We start from the raw sequence: 18650 nt of genomic DNA on the forward strand, positions 1-18650 counted from the left end.
AAGCCAGCAGAAGGCAGGCAGCACTGCCCTGCGAGGCGCGGAGAAGGTGCTGGAAGACGAGGGCGGGGGACTGCCAGCTTGTCACACCCTCAGCTTCTGAGCAGCTGACATTTCCCTTACAAGTGATGCGCCACCTCCTTAAACGAAAGGGGGCAGGCGCCTGACAGCTCCAAACTTCTTTAAAGATAAAATAGAGCTGTCAGGGACTATTATCCTTCTGTCAAGTTATTTGGAATTCCACTGACAACAATTCTCTCTTCCGCACACATGACAGTCACCCATGTTTTTGAGAAACAATCCGGCGCTTTACAATGACTTCTGCGAGTCCTCCACCCCCTTTCCATGTTTACCTTCTCAACGTGATTTTGCTATTGCAATTCCTTGCCTTTGCGCTCTAGGGGGGCTGTCTGTACTCTCGGTGCCGCTGGCGAGCAGGGAGCATCACTGCCACTGTCACGGTGCAGTCCTTGTTTCTCTCGCACATTCTTCAGAATGACTAATCAGCTTGCAAACCGGTGCCAACGAGAAGGTGGAGAGTATCTGAAGAACTTGGGGCTCATGGAATGCAGAGGTGGTGCAGCTCAAGCTGATTTAAATCATCCTTTGAGGGGATCCCTGGGTGGCTCAGCGGTTTGGCGCCTGCCTTTGGCCCAGGGCGTGGTCCTGGGGTCCTGGGATCGAGTCCCGCGTCGGGCTCCTGGCATGGAGCCTGCTTCTCCCTCTGCCTGTGTCTCTGCACTGCCCCCCTCTCTGTGTGTCTATCATGAATATATAAATTTAAAAAATCTTTAAAAAAATCACCCTTTAAACCAAACCTCTTCCTAGACGAATGAGGAAGGAGGGGGGTTCAGAGAGGGCTGACATCCCCTCCCAGGGGAGGTGGTGAGTGGTGCATGCAGACACCTGGCCTCCTTCTTGCACGTCCTCCTATGATGGGTCCAAGGACCACCTCACCCGAGGCACTGTTTTGTAAATCTTCTCACTTTCTCTTTAGAAAATAAATCCCAATTGCATTTCTGGGGGGAAAAAATCTATTATTTTGTGATGGGCCATTATGGAAAGCCAGAGCAGTCAGAGGGTGTCAAATAATGTCTGGTTTGAAAGACGGCTTTTAAAGGAGCACCAGGGCGTGGGAAATCTCCCTCTTCTTAGATGCTTATATGGCTCATTCTCACTCTGTACTAATGGTTTTCCATAGTCAAGCACGTTGTTCCGAAGTATTTTACTAATAACTTTACATTATAAAAAGTCAAATATGTTTTATTTTTATTGAAAACTTGAAATCTAGAGTATAGGGAAGAAAATGCAACGCTATTGATAATCCTGTGACTGTGTTCATTTTGGCATATTTTCCACAGGCACAGGTATCTCCTACCTGCCCATATGTGCATGGTCTTGTCCTGATGGAGATGCTCAGGTATTTAATGATATTATGATCGTTCTGTGGACACAGCTCTCTATCATGTCTGATCCGTGGAATACTGTGTCCAGGGCACTTTCTCAAGGACGCTGGATTGGATGATAAACAAATGTGGAGACGTGCATCCATGGAAGGTGAATCACCGAGCTGGAGTGTTTGGCACAAGCTGAGAGGTCACGGTTGATGCTGAAGGAGTGCAGGCTTCGCAGCAGGTTCAACAGAGCGAATTCTAGCTCCTTGACTTGACTTCATGCCTCCAGAGTGTGTGCATAGACATGGATTCCCTGACAACGGTTCAGTGTCACCCCTGCATTTCCTCCCTCTCCTTCCAGGACAGGGGACGGTGAGGTCATATTTGAGGGGAAGACAGAACAGTTGTGACTTAAGGGAAAGAACCGTTTAGGGTCACATCTTTGAACAACCTCCTTTGGAAGAACACGAGTTCTCCTTTGAATACCTAGGTTGGGCAAGTCTGTATCTGGTTCACGCACTTCCTGCCCTCTATTGCTGGTTATCTTATCTGCCAGCCAACAGGAAGTGACGTGTGTGCAGAGAATGGCATATCGCTTGAATTGCCCACTGAATGCACTTGCTGACGACATTGTGTCTTAAGACCTAAAAACTCACATGCTGCCTTGACGTCTTTGAGCCTCACGGAGTCCAATGGCCTAACTGGGGGCCCCCGGCCCCTGACAGCTCCCCACCCTGTGAGAAAGGCCACCCACCTTGCAGCTGCACCCCATCTGGTCCTCAGCAGGCTTCAGTTCCCTGCTGGCTTACAGAACGAGTCAAACAGGCCCAGCACATGCTCCACAGGAGCCAGGGGCCACCTTGCCTTCCTGTTACTACAAAGTCGGCCTCCTCAAGCCCGGCCTTGGTGGCTGTGCTCCTGAGCGCAGGCCGGCAGGGCCCAGCATGGCCCTCACGGCCTCCTCCCCAGGGCGTGATGAGTGTGTATGACCAATAGCCTCTGCTGCACCTGCCCAGGGCCTGGTGTGTGTGCCGGGACATCTTACACTGTCACCAACAGAGTGAGTGGGCGGGGATCAGAGAGTAGCACCCGCTCAGCTCCTGGGTGCTGTCGGCTATGAGGCCGGGAGCCAGGAATGGTGATCTTGGATGCAGTTTTCTTTTGGCCTTGTGTTTAGGGTTTATGCTTCACTGGGGGGCGGGATTGAGGAGCACTAGAATCAGGTGTGGGACTGTATTTCTGAAACCCAGCCACAAAAGGGAAGCAACACAGCTGGGAATCGTGGTTTGTTTGAAAACGAGCAATCCAGTCTGGCTGAGGATTCAGGCTGATTTGTGGTCCACATGCAGCCAGACGACCTGCTTCTGCTTTCGCCCTCATTGAGCTTTTTTCCAAATGCCACAGCAGGACATAGGTGGGGGAATGCTATTTGTGCAATACGGCCTCCTCTCTGAAGATCGTGGGAATTTTGCAGGGATATGTTAAATGTTCAGGGAAATGTTTGTACCGCTTATCATCAGAGAATAACGTGTCCGATACACTCCTTTAGAGGCAGCTTCAGAAATCGTGCAATACTAAATAGAAAGTGTATTTATGCAAACAGCAGGCACAGTTCAGGCCGCAGCCGCACATCTCAAACACAGCCAGACCCTTGGCGAGATCCTCACCTTTCAAGGTAGCTTTCTTAAGAACTTTCATTGCGTACAGCTGCCCAGTGTCAGATCCCTTGGTCTTCCTCACCAGGAACACCTGACAAAGAGAACACACAATATCGGAAACTGGGAAGACGTTGAACTCATTTCCCTTATTTGATTTGACAAGGGGATATACAAGGGAGTTTAGGGGAAAATCCAATGAAATAAATATGCTATCAGGAAATTTTATTTTATTTTATTTTATTTTTTATAAAGATTTTATTTATTTATTAGGGACACACAGAGAGAGGCACAGAGACACAGGCAGAGGGAGAAGCAGGCTCCATGCAGGGAGCCCGATGTGGGACTCGATCCCAGGTCTCTAGGATCATGCCCTGGGCTGAAGGCAGCGCTAAACCGCTGAGCCTCCCGGGCTGCCCGAGGAAATTTTAAACACAAAATTTTCTCCAACATCTAGGCTGCCAGGACAGATTTCATCCAGGACGCAAAACAGCATTATGTGTTTTGTGTGAAGAATCGTTTGTTCTTGGTACCACTAAACCTTTTCTAGCATGGGTAATATCACTCTTCTGGGGAGAAAAATAAAGGCCAGGTGATTCGAAAAACAAAAAAATGCTCAGAAATTTTAAGAGAGATCATTTGGTTTATTCTAAATATCCCTTTGTAAATCCCCACTGTGAAGTCTACCTTGATAGTTATTGCCAATCACATGAACAGACGCTGATTCTCAAGATAAGTTGAGTTCTCTTATTTTGAGCTTTTTCACCCAAATTTTAGCTTTGGGCAGAGTTAAATTTATAGATACAGTTAGATTCTTTTTTTTAAAAAATAGAGTTAGTTTTTAAATGGCTCTTAGATATACTTGTGTGGATCCTTAATGACATTTTTGAAACACATTTTGAGATGCCACATTGAGGAAAATCAAAAATAAAACTGAGGGGCTGAGTGAGTTTAGGGTCATAGGCATGATGTTGAACAGAAAGAGTAAGATAAATACACACACACACACACACGCGCGCGCACACACACACCCTCCTGGGGCATTAGAGACCACCACGCTGGTGATGCTTGTTATCCAGTGGAGGCGCCACCACAAGGGTGACAATGACCCACCCACTCCCCAAAATGCCTGCCTCATGGAGCCTCATGAAGCCAGAAAGACCTGCTACTGCACATGTCTCCAGGGGAAGCCAGCTCCACCAGGTGTCGGGTTGGCGGGTGGGGATACAGGGTCACCCGTTGGGACAGAAGACAAACCAGCACATGGGGTTGGGGGTGGGCTGCAGGGTCATGGTGGGGACAGAGGACAAGACCAGCACGTGGGGTTGGCTCCCACAGCTCCCCACTTGGGGAGGAGGGCAAAGGGGAAGAGAACGGCTGAGGATGGGGTCTCCTGAGCAGAATGTCTGCCTTCCTCACCAGACACTCTCGGTGTCTGTCCTGGGTTCACCGTGTGCCCTGGGGACCACACACTACCTCCTGACCCTGAGTGGGTCCTGGCCCCAGGACAGCCCCTGTCCTGCTCCTTCCTGACCGCTGCCGGCATTTGGGTCACAGTTCTCTCCCTAGACCAGGGTCAGTGCCAACAACCCCCTGCCTCCTCTGGCCCAGAGAACAACAGGGGTGGGAGGGACAGGCTGGCCCTGGATGCTGCCTCCAGGAGTGGGGGCCCACGCAACCACAGGCAGAAGTAGGTTACCCCTTTTCTTTTGGATTTGGACTATTCTGTCCCTGTGCATTGATATTCATCTTTGGGGGACACAGGACGTGTCTAGGTGTGTGCATGTGTCCTTGTGGTTGCGCTTATTGGCTGGATGGACCTGGCTGTATTGCAGAGCCCTGGGGACAAGCCTTCTGTGCCGACAGGCCTCCTGCAGCCTTGTGCTTACAACGACGAGGGCTCTGCTGGGGACGGGCCTCCCGATGGGCAGTAGAGCTGCACCAGCTGCGGTCAGAAGGGTGGGTGTGCAGAGAACAACTTAGTGTCTGACATTCTGAGCCCTCTGACTCATGGGAAGTCATAGGCCCTGCAGCATGTCTGGTCACACGGTGGATCCCCTCATGCCTCCAAGGCCTTTCCCCAGGCTGGTGTGGGCACGTGGGGACAGCCAGGATCCAGGTCATGAGCAGCAGCCCAGTGAGCAGCCTGGAGAGGGTGGGGGTCCCACCCAGGACCTGAGCATTGGTGCCCAGCACCCAGGAAAGGAAGCTGTGTCCTGAAGTTGTGAGGGTGAGGGATGGGGTGTCTGGGGCAGGGGAGGGGCTGCTGGCAAAACAGGTGCAACTCTAGCAGCAAAGGCCTGTGACCTCTGGAGCTAGAGGGTCACTGCAGAGCTAGAGCAGGGGGCTCCTGGCTCAAGTCCCCCATGCGCCTCAGCTGGGGGGCACTAACCTACTGACTCTTTACAGTGAAGCCTATTGGTTAGCCCAAGACAGACATTCTTAGAGTCAGACGACCAGTAACAACAATAAAACCTTTCTTTCAAAATGTGCCATATCCAGAAACCACCTTTCCTGCCTGCATGTTCATCCCGCTGTCCGCCTCTCCCCCTGTACTGTCAGGAGGGTGTGCATGATACACACGTGAACATACGTGAGAGCATATGTACGAGCTCGGGGATGAGTGGAAACCCACACTGGAAACCAAGTTCACGGGGGCTGCCGACCACTAAGAGGAGCATAACTGACATCAAATTTTGCGTGGAGAGCCACACATGAAACCGTCTTCTCTGTTGTATTTCAGGCTTTTAAAAATAAGATGATTGACAGTGATGGCTATTTATACGTATATTAAAAGAGTTCTACTTTTATTTTTGAAAAGAACTGGAAGACATTCCATTCTCGCAGTGTTCGCGAAGCCCCCATCAGGCCCCGGGCCCTGGGCGCACCACGGGCACCGCAGCGGGGGAGACCCTGGGGACAGGCAGGGCACCTGATGGAGCCAGTGCTTAGGGCGCAAACTATGGAGCAACCAATGCCACAGGTGAACCTGGTCATGAGTGAAGAGAAGGGCTCACAAGCCACAGGCTGCCACTCCCTACGGCGCCCCGTGCCGCCTCCTCTTAAGCTGGACCCATGTCATTCAGGAACACATTTGGATGCAGTGAACTAAGTTCTGGATAACTCCAGCAGTTTCAGCAAATACAGTCACTGATTTTTCAATTCTAACCTAGCTGGCTTTAACAGGGTCCCCATTTTACTCCTGACCGCTTCTTCAGCAGCTCAGCATGTGACAGCTCAGCATGTGACATGTGTTACGTGGGGACACGTGGAGACGGATGCTTTGTCATCCTAAGTCGCCCCAGATCTTCAGGTGTCACTATAATCAGCAAAACCACTGCCTGACTCTCTCAGCAAACTTTTCAGCTCTTAGAGCTGCGACGTCGCAATCGGTCTGCAGTATCCTCCAACAGAGCAGCCAACTGGGAGGTGCCGGGCGCTTTCAGAGGATGTAGGGTGACAGTGTCCTCAAAAGGAGGCATTTAAAGACCCACTCTTATGTGCTATCAATTAAGCGATAGGAGAGCAAGGGCGTGTATTTATTTGGTTTAATCCCTTCTCAGAGTGTGGGAATTGTATCTGCATATCTTTTCCTTGAATATTTTGAAGAAAAGAATTGAAGAAATTCTTCTATTGAAGAAAAGAATGTTCCCAAGCCGGCCCCTAGTGTTTATCCACTTGAGGGACCTCAAGGAGCAGGTGAGGGGATGGGAAGAGGGCGACGATGTCACTTTCGGACTCTCCTGGTGGCTCCAGCACCTCTCTTGCCTGCAGACTCTCAAGGAACCCCTAGTCTGCATCACACACCTGGACACCTGTGCCGTACCTTCCAGAATTTCACTGCTTTCCCGATTCAATCCTGAAATTGCTTTGTCTGAGGCCAAGGCTGTTCCTCCTGTCCAAGCACCACTGCTCCCTCTGCACTCAGTTACAGCCCTGTGTGGACAAATGTCATTTGTGTCTGTGGCTCTCTAGTGCCTAGTGTTGGTTCCAAGTCATCCCAGGGCACTTCCGAGAGCTTTCCAGAGCTCTGTTCTGTCTGTTGGTCACCTCTCATCCACTGAGAGTCCTGGTCTTCGCTTCTAGGGCCCACCAAATGCCACTCATTATTTCACTAGTTTTCCAAAGAATGGTTTTTCAAAGTTCGAAATTTGGAGGTACTTGCACAAAGCCTTTTCTTCTTTTATCATTAACCCCAGGTATCTGAGGAGGGCATCTTCAAGGGCAGGTTTTGCCCAGTGAAGTTTCTGGACAGACTCCCTAGAGCCCCAGACCTGTGTCTCCATTGAGCTTGGAAACATTGTCCCATCCGTCTGTCACCAAGCACCCGAGATGGGGGCGGTGGGCGGTGGTGACCAGGAGGCCTGAGGGACCCAATCAGAAGGCAGTGGCTGCAGCAGCCCCAGCTGCGCCTTTGCTGCAGACGAGGACCACTTGGTGGATAATGTGCTGCACGTCCAAGTCTATTCTCAGGAAACAACATGTGGCAAGTGTCTGTGAATCTGCTCATCTTTATTCCGAAATCATAGTTCTCAGAGAAAGAATTATGCCTTCTTTTTTCTGACATTTCTAATTAACGGCGGACATTCCATTATCGCATAAATAGGCTTTGCCTTGTGCTCTTAGTAATGCTCCTCACCTGCAAGAGATTGAGATCTTCATTCCCTGCTTCCAAAAATACCTTATGATCCACATTAAGTAGCCATTTTTGTTGGACACAAAATTGTGAATCCTGGAAATTTTGTGCAGTTCAAAACTACTATGTTTGTATGTACATCTATGCAAACATCTCCTTCCCACGTCACTGTAGGAAAGTGGAAAAGAAAACAGAAAAAGTCTACCTCATACACAGGCCAAAAGACAAATTTTGCAAGGAATCAAATTTTCATGGTCTGTAAGAGACTTTCCAGAACATCACGAATGTTCTATTACTCGTGCCTTAAATCAACAGGCAGCAGATTTCATCTTGGCATAAAGTCCTATGGAGAATGTCCACATTCCATATAAAAATTAGTTTTCCAAAGCTCCAGGCCGCCGTTCTGCTTGCAGCCAAGGTAGGCGCTGAACCGTTCTCCTCGGGCCCGGGTGTTGCAGAGATCACGTCGTCAGAGCCTACGGATTCCTGGCAGTCATGCAAGGATGCAGAAGAAGGAGCACCGTGTGCTGGAAAAACTCACACGTCGTCACAACTGGAGAATCCCTGACGTCCTGCTGGGCTTGGATGTGGCCCCAGTGAAGAGCCGACCACTTCTCATTTCCTGGCAGGGGTCGGCCTCCACCGCATGTTATCAGTGACATGGAAAGGGCGTGATTTCCAAGCGCAGATACTGCTTAGGCAACTGCTGGAAGGGATCAGGCCTTCTTCTGTTGTAGCATAATCACATGGGTTATGTCATCCCCGTTGTATAGACGAGGAAACTGAGGCTCAGCGAGAGAGTAAGCGCACTGCCAAGGCAGAGGGCAAGCAGAGAAGCCTGGTGGCGAGGCCCGGCCTCCCTGCCTCCTGAGCACCGTCATGGCCAGTCCTGAAGGATGTCACCTTCTTCCTCCTCACTGGGTGTGTGCTTTCCAAGAGGCCTCGGCTCAAGGTCAAGAACCGTCCTCACGATAGTGATGAGGAGATGCTGAGGGAAGTCTGGGGCAATGTGGGGTACTCGGGCCCGTGCAGCTCTGGTTTGCATAGCTCTCCGAGACAGTCGTAACCATGCCAAGTGCTCATGGGCTGCCAGGAACACAGGAGCCTGTAGACGGGGTGGGCCCATGGGGCTCACTCCCTCAGCCCAGGAGCCAACCTTGCCATCGCTTGCCACCCCAGACACTCAGGTGCTTCCACCTGGGACGGGGACCCACCATAGTGCGTGAGGCCCACTCAGAGGGAATTGGAGCCCCAACTTACCTTCCCGTAGGATCCTTGTCCTAACACCTTCAGCAGTTCAAACTGGGAAGGGTCGGCCTTTTCAAACCCTTCCTTGACATGGTGGCTAATGTCAATCTCCTTGACGGTGCCTTCCTCCTGCAAGAGAGCACAGCACCCAGTGAGTATACCGCCAGCAGCCTCCCCGATCCACCACACTGCCATCCCACGCTCAGGTCACCCCGCACATGGTGATGTTACAGATTCTGAGGACCACAGTGAAAGAGGAAAAACCTCCTCTACCCTCAAGATCTTCCGGCCGGATCAAGGATTAAATTCACATGAGACAGGTTAACAGGAGGAAAGAAATCAAAGTACCATGTGTACCAAGGCCTCATAACAAAGCCGAGACCTAAAGAAATGACCAGAGCAGGCAGTTTTTATTCTTTACAGGCAAAAGGACAATAAATCTGCCAGGAGTTGGCAGGACAAAGAAAGCTCGACTTTGGGAGCCTCCATGAATTAGGAATTGTAGAGAGGGTTTGGGCTGGAGTAGGAAACTGGGGAAAGTAGGAGAGATTCCTGTCTCTGGTGATGGAGGGTACCCTTCCCAGCGGGACGTGCTGGGACACATGCAACATCACAGAGTTTAAACCATCATCCTGATCTGTGCTTCCTTTCTGGAAGCAGGCCAGGGGAGCTGTTACTTGGCTCTTTCCCACATGGATCTTTGTCACTTGGTCTCATCTCAAGGACACGTAAAGGAGCTCTCCATGACATCCAGCCTGCTTCTAACAGTTCGGGCAAACATTGGGATGGGGATGATCATGGAACCCATGGGATGAGCCTCCAAGAACCTGTCCTAATGTCTACGGGGCTGTGCTGAAGAGGGCCATTTACAGACTCCCTACATGGCCACAGTTGGCCAAACGCAAGTGCGTGTCCTCCTCCCCCCTCCTCCTCCACAAGCACAGGGCATCTCACTGGTCTCCCAGAGATTATATTTCAGAAGAATCAGTCAGACGAGATTTTTCCACCAGTCCAGAAGCAAGATTTCCCCGGAGGAGAAAAAAAAAAAGCCCTTGTTCTATAAATTAACACAATGACAGAAATCACTGATTTTTTTTCATCAGAGAACTTCCCGTCCCCAAAGATAACAGCACTTCGCTTACACCTGGGTATGCGATCCGCCCAGTGCCAGCAATCTGGAATCGGACAACTAGGAAGGAGGTGTTCATCCTGACAGTGGAGGCTGACTGCTGCTGAGTCGTTGTCTCTGCTTCCTGGAGACTCGGTTTCCAACCCCTCCATCCGTCTGATGGTTCACCCCCTGCCCTACGGTCTTGGCATCGGGCTAGGTGCTACAGATTAGCAGAACGGGCTGGCTGAAAAGCCCATCTAAAAATAGTGACCGGTAATGACACGCACATTGTGTTCTGGGCCCTCGGGACTTCTCATTGTGTTGAAGTAGAGATCCAGTCTGAGTCAGGCCTCGAGCTATGCGTGTTGGACATGGGTTTCCAATTGCAGGCTGCCAGAACGCCACCACGTCTCCCCGTATGTTAGCGGAATTTTCAAGTGAAATATGTTAGCAGATATTTTCAAGTGAAATCATGATAGCAATAATTTACATGACAGCGGTCTCTCTAAAGGGTACAAAGACTTCATTTCTCAGAAGTTTCGAGTTGTATTATTTTATCTCCACGTCACCTGTACTGGATCAAGATCACACACACTGCAAAGCCTCACTGCAGGTCAGCAGCTGACCCAGGAATCTGTTGCTTTTTCTCCTCTGATGCTTAAGGGAACACTCCAAATTCCACATTCTCGGGGACGATTTGCTCAGGAGACAACCAATTGGAATGTCATACATTTGTGATCACTTCTCGAATAAATAAGTAAGGATCTGGGGGCAAGGGTCACCCGATCGGGGATCACATTTAGACTGCAGTCTGGGGGGGTGGGCGTGGTCGCAGGTAAGGACAGCCCCGCTTTATGCCTCAGGCCTCCAGGAGCTCCAGGCCCTGAAGGTTCAGAAGACCGAGCAGCTTCTGGAGGGGAACCTCTCTCCATCCAGGATGGGAAGGGGAAGGACCATGAGAACCTGGGCTTCAGGGTGTCGCCTGGTTTCCCGCGAGCGCTGCACTCAGTGCGGCTGCTGCAGACTTGAATTTCCCACTCAGACCAAGGTCAAAGCTGAGGTCCGAAACGACTCTCCACGGTACATGCTAGCCTTTCCTGCTGTGGACGTGTCAACTGAAGAACAAATGGAAGATTCTTTGTCCCTTAAGTAAGAACGAAATGGCCCTTTTCTGTTAACAAAGCACCTTCCGGCAATGGGCCCAGTGCCCACCCTCCACCTATAGCACAGCCTCCACCTACAGCACAGCTGGAACCCTGATTTCCTACCTACAGCACAGCCCAGCTCCTGGAACCCTGATTTCCCTCCTACAGTGCAGCCTGGTCCCCAGAAGCCCGATTTCCCGCCTACAGCGCAGCCTGGCCCCCCAAACCCCAATTTCCCTCCTATCGCACAGCCTGGCTCCCAGAACCCCAATTTCCCTCCTACTACACAGCCCAGCCCCCCAGAACCCCGATTTCCCTCCTACAGCACAGCCCAGCCCCAGAATCCCAATTTTCCTCTTACTGCACAGCCTGGTGCCTGGAACCCCTGTTTCCCACCTACAGCCCAGCCTGGCCCCCAGAACCCCGATTTCCCACCTACTGCACAGCCCGGTCTCCAGAACCCCAATTTCTCTCCTATAGCATAACCTGGTCCTTCAGGACCCAATTTCCCACCTACTGCACAGTCTGGTGCCTGGAACCCCTATTTCCCACCTACAGCCCAGCCTGGCCCCCAGAACCCCGATTTCCCACCTACTGCACAGCCTGGCCTCCAGAGCCCCAGTTTCCCTCCTACAGCACAACCCAGTCCCCACGACCTCAATTTCCCTCCTACAGCACAACACAGCCCCCAGAACCCCGATTTCCCTCCTGAATAACTGCTATCATGCAGCCGTGGTAATGCAACACTGACAGTATGTGCCAGGTAATGATTCCCTGAACCACACCGTCGCATGACTTCATTAACAGGCACGGCGCCGAATAGAAATATAAAACTCCACTCTGTCTGCGGGCCCAGGGTGGGCAAGAGAACGCAGTGTCGGGGTGGACGGCCAAGGAGGCCGGGGTTGGCAGGGGCGTGGGCTCTAAGCTTAGCCTGCAGGTCTCCTCCCGGATCATACTTCACAGCACGCTTGTGTTTTATGAATATTCCAGATCATTCCTCCTCTTCAGCCTCTCTTTGTGGAGAGCCACGGGCCTGCAATGGCTGTAAATGAGGCCACTCACCCACTGGGACACTGTCAGCTGGCGTTGGTCTAGTGGGAGCCCATGGTGCCCAGACCCCGGACTCCCACCCCGTCCCTGCTCCTGGCGCACCTGCTCACCTGTGAAGCTGACTTCGTGCCTCTCTAAGGACACAGGGGCCAGTCTCCCAGCGACCTTCCGCCCTCCCATCCACACTCCCTCCCACTTCAATAGTTACCCTCTAACAGTTCAAATCAAAGGTTGACAGACAAGTCTCTCAGAACACTTCAAGTTTTGTGTATTCTTGCTGCCCAAGAATTTACAGCAAACGCACCCAAAGCACGTAGCTAATTTCACCTCCGAGGATGGTGTCAGAAACCTCAGGATGCTCTTCCCTGATCACATTGCAATGCAGTTCATTTCTCACGTAAAATCAGTAAGGTCTTTAAGAGCAAAGAATCTCAATTATCCCTAAGGAATCAAGAGTGTCAACATTTTCGATTTTAGAGTCTTGCATTTGTAGTGACATTCTGGCTTCGATGTGCCTGAGGATACTTGGTTTTTCTCTTTCCAAAAAACTTAGAAGGAAGGGAGGGGAGGGGAGGGGAGGGAGGGGAGGGGAGGCTGATCCAATGCTGACCACAGGAGCCCACGTGCACAGCAAACAGACCCAGGCAGGGAGGGAACATGCCCAGGCATGTCTGCTCTGTTTCCAGATGGAACATCCTATTTTCTGAATGATCATTGCCCTAAAGGGCAACTAGCATTATAATATCACCCAGGTCTCATTTTGAAATAAATGCCTTTTCTTTGTTACCAGGCAGGCTGTTTTATCTAGAACCCTGTGGATTTTAATGTTATTCCCTTAAGAAAATAAACTCTGTCGCTAAAGGCTCTACACATGGCACTAAATATTTGGTTTCTAACGTGACTCCTGTTGATGGGGGAACACAGGGCTAGCTGAGGACAAGGCACGAGTGTGGGGCAGCACATTGACAAGAGGGACCTTCCTCTACGGACTCAACTGCCTCGATGTTCATACTTTGCTAAGGGCAGAAGGCAATCTTAGTCCGACCCCCAGGAGCCTGTAAGTCTACTTTAACATATAAAAATTCCTTTAGAATTTCCCTTTATCGCTACGCCCCCAGATACATGTTGACAATCATCCCCCAAACACATGGCCCACTGATAGACATCTGAAGGGTCTCATGACTCAGGTTTTATTAGACAGTAATAAGTGACCTTATCCCAACAATAGCTGGCCCCCTCAAGGTCCTGGAAACCTTGCTCCCAAGATTCCTTAGAGAATACAGCTATCTCAAACCCCTCCCAACTCCCAGGTGTATAATTAGCTGCCCCTCACAGGGCCGGGGCAGCAGGACTTCCTGCCCATGGGTCCTGTCTCTGTGCTTTAATAAAACCACCATTTTGCACCAAAGACGTCTCAAGAATTCTTTCTTGGTCGTCGGCTCCAGACCTCACCTGTATTCCCCAAATTCATCACTGTGAATGTGCATTTTTTTTTTTTAAATAACTTGAGAAATTTGTTGAGAAGATGGTACAATGGTCAGGTGCCTGCTCCACAAGCAAGAGGGTTTCAAAACAGCTGTAACATAAGAGATAAAAGCTAGAGAAATAAATTGTTTAGGGGATCCTTGGGTGGCTCAGGAGATTCCTGGGTGGCTCAGCGGTTTAGCACCTGCCTTCGGGCCAGGACATGATCCTGGAGTCCCGGGATCAAGTCCCGCATCGGGCTCCCTGCATGGAGCCTGCTTCTCCCTCTGCCTATGTCTCTGCCTCTCCCTCTCCCTCTCTCTGTGTCTCTCATGAATAAAAAAATAAAATTTTAAAAAGTAAATAAATAAATTGTTTAAATGACGTCAATATGTGACAAGGTCATTTGTGACAATGAATTTTTTAAATCCCTGTGGAACTGTGTTTGCACTTCTGATGCATCATCACAGAGCTTCCTGTTGCAGGTGTCCCAGCGGTGGTGGGGAGGGGTTGGTGGGCCTCAGATGGTGATGAAGATGGCCGGGTACGGAACACCTCACCGCCTTCCTCTCCTCCCTTCACCAAGATCACTTCCTCAGAATGTCCTCCTTGCTGAAGCATCAGCTTTTCATGTCATTGTTAAGGGGAGAATATTTATGAAAAGCGCGTGCAAATTAAAAGTTGTGAAATATTAGTGATGAAGACATAGAAAATTAAAATTGGGCAAGTGTTAACTTCACCTCCAGAACAGGGGGAGACTTCATTCTAGAAATCACCAATTCGCACGCAGAATACCAATTCCCATGAAGGGTACACAGTGACTCGTTAAACAGGTGGTTTATAAATGTGTGAAAAGAACGAGGAAAGTATGAAGGCTCTGAGTCACTGTAAGCAAGTCCTGCCCAACAAGCCCCACTAGACTCCTGACGCAGTCAGTGCAACGACAGTAGGTAAGCACTCTCCTGGTTGGTGGAGAGCTCATAGCCCTGCAGGAAGCTCAGGTGGGCAAGAGGCTGACGTCACACGGTGTCTGCACAGCTGAGTACCACCAGCTACTCCTCTGGACAGCAGGCACATCTTGTTCCAGAGGTTCTCAACCTGGCCAGGTGCCTACCTGCATCACCACCCCAGGAGCTAGGAGCTAGTTAAATGGGCAGGTCCCAGGTGGGGGCAGGCCAGCCAGGTGCCCACTTGCATCAGAACCACCCTGGGAGCTAGGAACTAGTTAAATGGGTGGGTTCCAGGAGGGGGCAAGGCCGGTGAGTCCAGGGTCTGTGAAGGATGGGGTCCCAGCTCTGATCACAGAAGTGGGTTTCACTTAGCTTTTCATGTCATTGTTAAAGGGAGAATATTTACGAAAAGCACGTGCAAATTAAAAGTTGTGAAATATAAGTGACAAAGACATAGAAAATTATAATTGGGCAAAAATTAGCTTCACCTCCAGAACAGGGGGGAGACTTCATTCTAGAAATCACCAATTCGCATGGCTCACACCAGCACTCCCTGTCCCCCTTCTGTGCATCCCACCAGCATAAGTGGATACTCAGTGAAAAGAAGTGCTAGTCTCCCCAGCACAGGCACTACCTGCCAGTCTCCACAGGACGGTACGACCCACCAGTCCCCGCAGCACTGGGCACAACCTGCCACTCTGTCTTCCTCTGTCTTCCTCACTGGCGTCTAGGACGTGCTGCTCCGGGTGCCCCTCCTACCCCCCCGCCCCCCACTCTTCTGTCTCCTTTCCTCCTTCCTTATCTCCCTGCTTCCCAACATCCTGCCATGCCTGGCTCCATCCCTGGCCTCCTGCCCTGTGGTCACCCCCTTGGCCCTCACCCTGTCCTGGGGCTTCATGGCAGTCTCCAGACGGCACCTGTCCCCGGGACTCTGATTCTGGAGGCCCATGGCAGGCAGCTGAGAGGCAGTATCGAGAGTCGTCGGATGGGGCGACGTGCCCTCCTTGAGGTTCTCCTTCATGCAGGAGTGGGTAAGAGGCCCAGTGGGACTTGTCACCAGTCCCCTGCCTGTGAGGCCACGAGGTCACCTTAGGTTCACAGCTTTGTCAACTGCCATCAGGACACAGTCCATTTCAACTGTCCTCTAATTCTGGGTTCTCACTCAAACACAAGTTTTGACCTCTGAATATTTGCTCCTAACTTCCCAACTCACGAATGCATTTACATTTTTATTTTATTTTTTATTTTTTAGTATTTTATTATTTATTCATGAGAGACACTCAGAGAGGCAGAGACACAGACAGAGGGAAAAGCAGGCTCCCCAAAGGGAGCCCGATGCAAGACTTGATCCCAGTATCCCGGGATCACGACCTGAGTCAAAGGCAGACACTCAACCACTGAGCCACCCAGGTGTCCCTACATTCACATATTTTAAGAAAGATAGTGTATCCCGTACTATTAATTGTTTTTAGCAGGAGAGTGTGCCACTCGCAGTCTAGGGTACTGCCAGAAAGAGAAGTTCAGGAGTGCTTTCGAGGTGGAGAGAAGAGCTTTCTGTGCCTCTTCTGGAAGGTAAGGACCAGAGGAGATGCCCTAAAGAGCCCGGGTTGTGGGGGGAGCAGGGAGGACGGGAGACAGACAAGGTGAGGTGGGAGGTGGGGGTCCATCCCTCAGGGAGCTCCTGCATCGTCTGTGCAGCTTTGGGGTCTCTGTTCGCCGTAAAGCTTGCTGAACCAACTAACACATGCGGCTCAGTGCAGAAACCCGGGGGGCAGGTGGCTTTGCACGCACCTCTCATATGAAGTGAGAATGACTGGAGTCACAGACTCTACAGAAGAACCCCTCCTTTCAGACAGGTCAGGAGGCTCCTTCAGGGGATCAGGGGCCGGGCCTCCAGCAGGTGCCCCCCTGCCCCTGGGCGCCCACCCCCCACCCCAGCCCCCTGCAGGCGGCCTCGCTGCCCTCACACCAGGCCTGGGCCGTGTGTGAGCTCTGGCTGGCGCATGCTCACAGGCCCGGTTGCACGTGTCTGGCCCATTTCTCGGGAAACGGCTTCTACAAAAAGTTTCCTCTCCATCTCTCAAGGGCTAAAAATAAGCTGAGCCACTCAGTCCAGCCGCACCTCTCCCAGCGAGAGTGGAAACCAAGCTGGTCCAGTGGGCACTTGCTAGAATCCGGACAAAACCCGGACGCCTTTCTTTAGGAAGAAGTCTACAACCGCACAGGCGGGAGCAAGCAGGAAGGATGAGGGCCGGGGAAGATAAGGGAACCCGCTGGGTGAAATGTTGAGACAGCAGGTAGCAGCTCTGAAATTTCAGGAGTGGGACACACGACACCAGAGTAGGGGAAAGATGGGCTCAGCTGCCCGAGATCCGTTTTCCACCCTGGTCATTCCCAGTGCTGGAAGTGCAGGTGCCCTTGGCCCACCGCTTGTGGGATGCACCATTCCCAGAGAGGGGCTCTCCCTCCTTCCGGAATGACAGGCGGCCAGGACGGGGCATCTGCACAGGGTCTCGGGGCAGCACCAAGTGAAGAGACAAGAGGAAGCATGGGAAGCACAGCAGAGGCACTCCCTTTCCCTTACACCCCAAATCCTGCCTTCTACTACCTCCACTCCTACTGGCTTTGGTGGTTGAGATAAGATGAATGCTCCCCTCTGTTTCAGCCTCTTATGGGTCTTTCTTTCCCTGGCTGCCTGTTGTCCCTTCCAATCACTTTCCCTTCCAGCTTCCCGTGAGGCTCTCATCTGATGGCATTTTTATAAATTGCAGTCCACGTAAATCAGACTCCCTGACAGCAATGACTTGAAGACTGACCCCCAGAGTGGCATTTCTGCAGGGCCTCCCTCACCCAGAGGAGGGCTGTGGGCTTGGTGGGCCATGGCATCCTACTGGTGGGTCATGGTGTCCTACTTGTGGGCCATGGCATCCCACTGGCAGGCTATGAGGTCCCACTGGCGGGCCACAGGGTCCCACTTGAGGGCCATGGGGTCCCACTGGAGGTCCATGGCATCTCACTGGAGGTCCATGGCATCCCACTGGCAGGCCACGGGGTCCCATTGGTGGGCCACGGGGTCCCACTGGCAGGCCATGGGGTTCCACTGGCAGGCCACGGGGTCCCACTTGAGGGCCATGGGGTCCCACTGGAGGTCCAAGGCATCCCACTGGTGGGCCATGGGATCCCACTGGAAGGCCACAGCATCCCATTGGCTGGTAGACTGTGGCTCCCACGTCCTGATGGCTCCCCATCCTCCAGGTGAGCCAACGCCAGCAGGCCCCCCACCCCAGCCCCCCAGGAAAGCAGCATCTGTGAGGCCCGAGGCAAGGGGTCCTGGCCTCCGACCACCGTGTTTGAGGGGCAGGCTGTACACCTGGCTCCTGGGTCCTTCCCACCTCATCTTGAAACTTGCCTTCTGTGATGTGTTTTCTAACAAGTCATCTCTAATGACAGATGACAAAGTCGCTATCCATGGATTTATTCAGAGGCACCGAGGAGTCTACAAAGAGCCTCATAACTCGGTGTGTATGGAAAGCGTGTGCCGCTAGGTCCAGCCGCAGGGATGTTTCCTCAAGGAACAGACAGCTCTCTGCGGGGATGCCATGAGCTCTGGGGCAGCAGGATGTGTGTGCAAAGCGGCCGGAGGACCTTATCCCTTACCACAGTGCTAAGTAAAAACCCACAGAGGGTGATAGGGCACCAGGCTGCACACGAGGGGCTCTCCCAACAGATCATTATTGCTACACTGTTTCTCTTCCTCAAAACATTTTTCACTTTGGGTTTGAGATGCGTAGGATGAGAGAGGATGTACTGAGAGATAAAAGGCTTTAAAATCTCAAATGAAAAACCCACATGATGTAACCCAGGCGATCAGTGTAATTAATGCAGTTACGGTCATATCCCAGTGAGATCTACTGGGATCAGCTCCATTCTTTCTTTCCATCAAAGAGAAAACTTCATGCCTATGTATATCACCTTCTCCAAGATGGAATTATTTATA

At 51.5% G+C, this 18650-nt stretch overlaps 1 protein-coding gene across 3 annotated transcripts in view; it reads right to left on the bottom strand.

The window, feature by feature from the left end:
• Positions 1 to 18650, bottom strand: part of RPS6KA2 (ribosomal protein S6 kinase A2) — a 297485-nt gene that overhangs the window by 85558 nt on the left and 193277 nt on the right. For all 3 annotated transcript variants that reach the window (XM_055310838.1, XM_055310839.1, XM_055310837.1), the window contains 2 exons: positions 8943 to 9059; positions 3059 to 3140 (listed from right to left, as the gene is read on the bottom strand). In XM_055310838.1, the coding sequence (XP_055166813.1) occupies positions 3059 to 3140; positions 8943 to 9059 (199 nt within the window). The remainder of the gene's footprint in view (positions 1 to 3058; positions 3141 to 8942; positions 9060 to 18650) is intronic.

The sequence above is a fragment of the Nyctereutes procyonoides genome, unplaced genomic scaffold, assembly GCF_905146905.1.
Source record: "Nyctereutes procyonoides isolate TBG_1078 unplaced genomic scaffold, NYPRO_anot_genome, whole genome shotgun sequence".
Taxonomy (NCBI): Eukaryota; Metazoa; Chordata; class Mammalia; order Carnivora; family Canidae; genus Nyctereutes; species Nyctereutes procyonoides.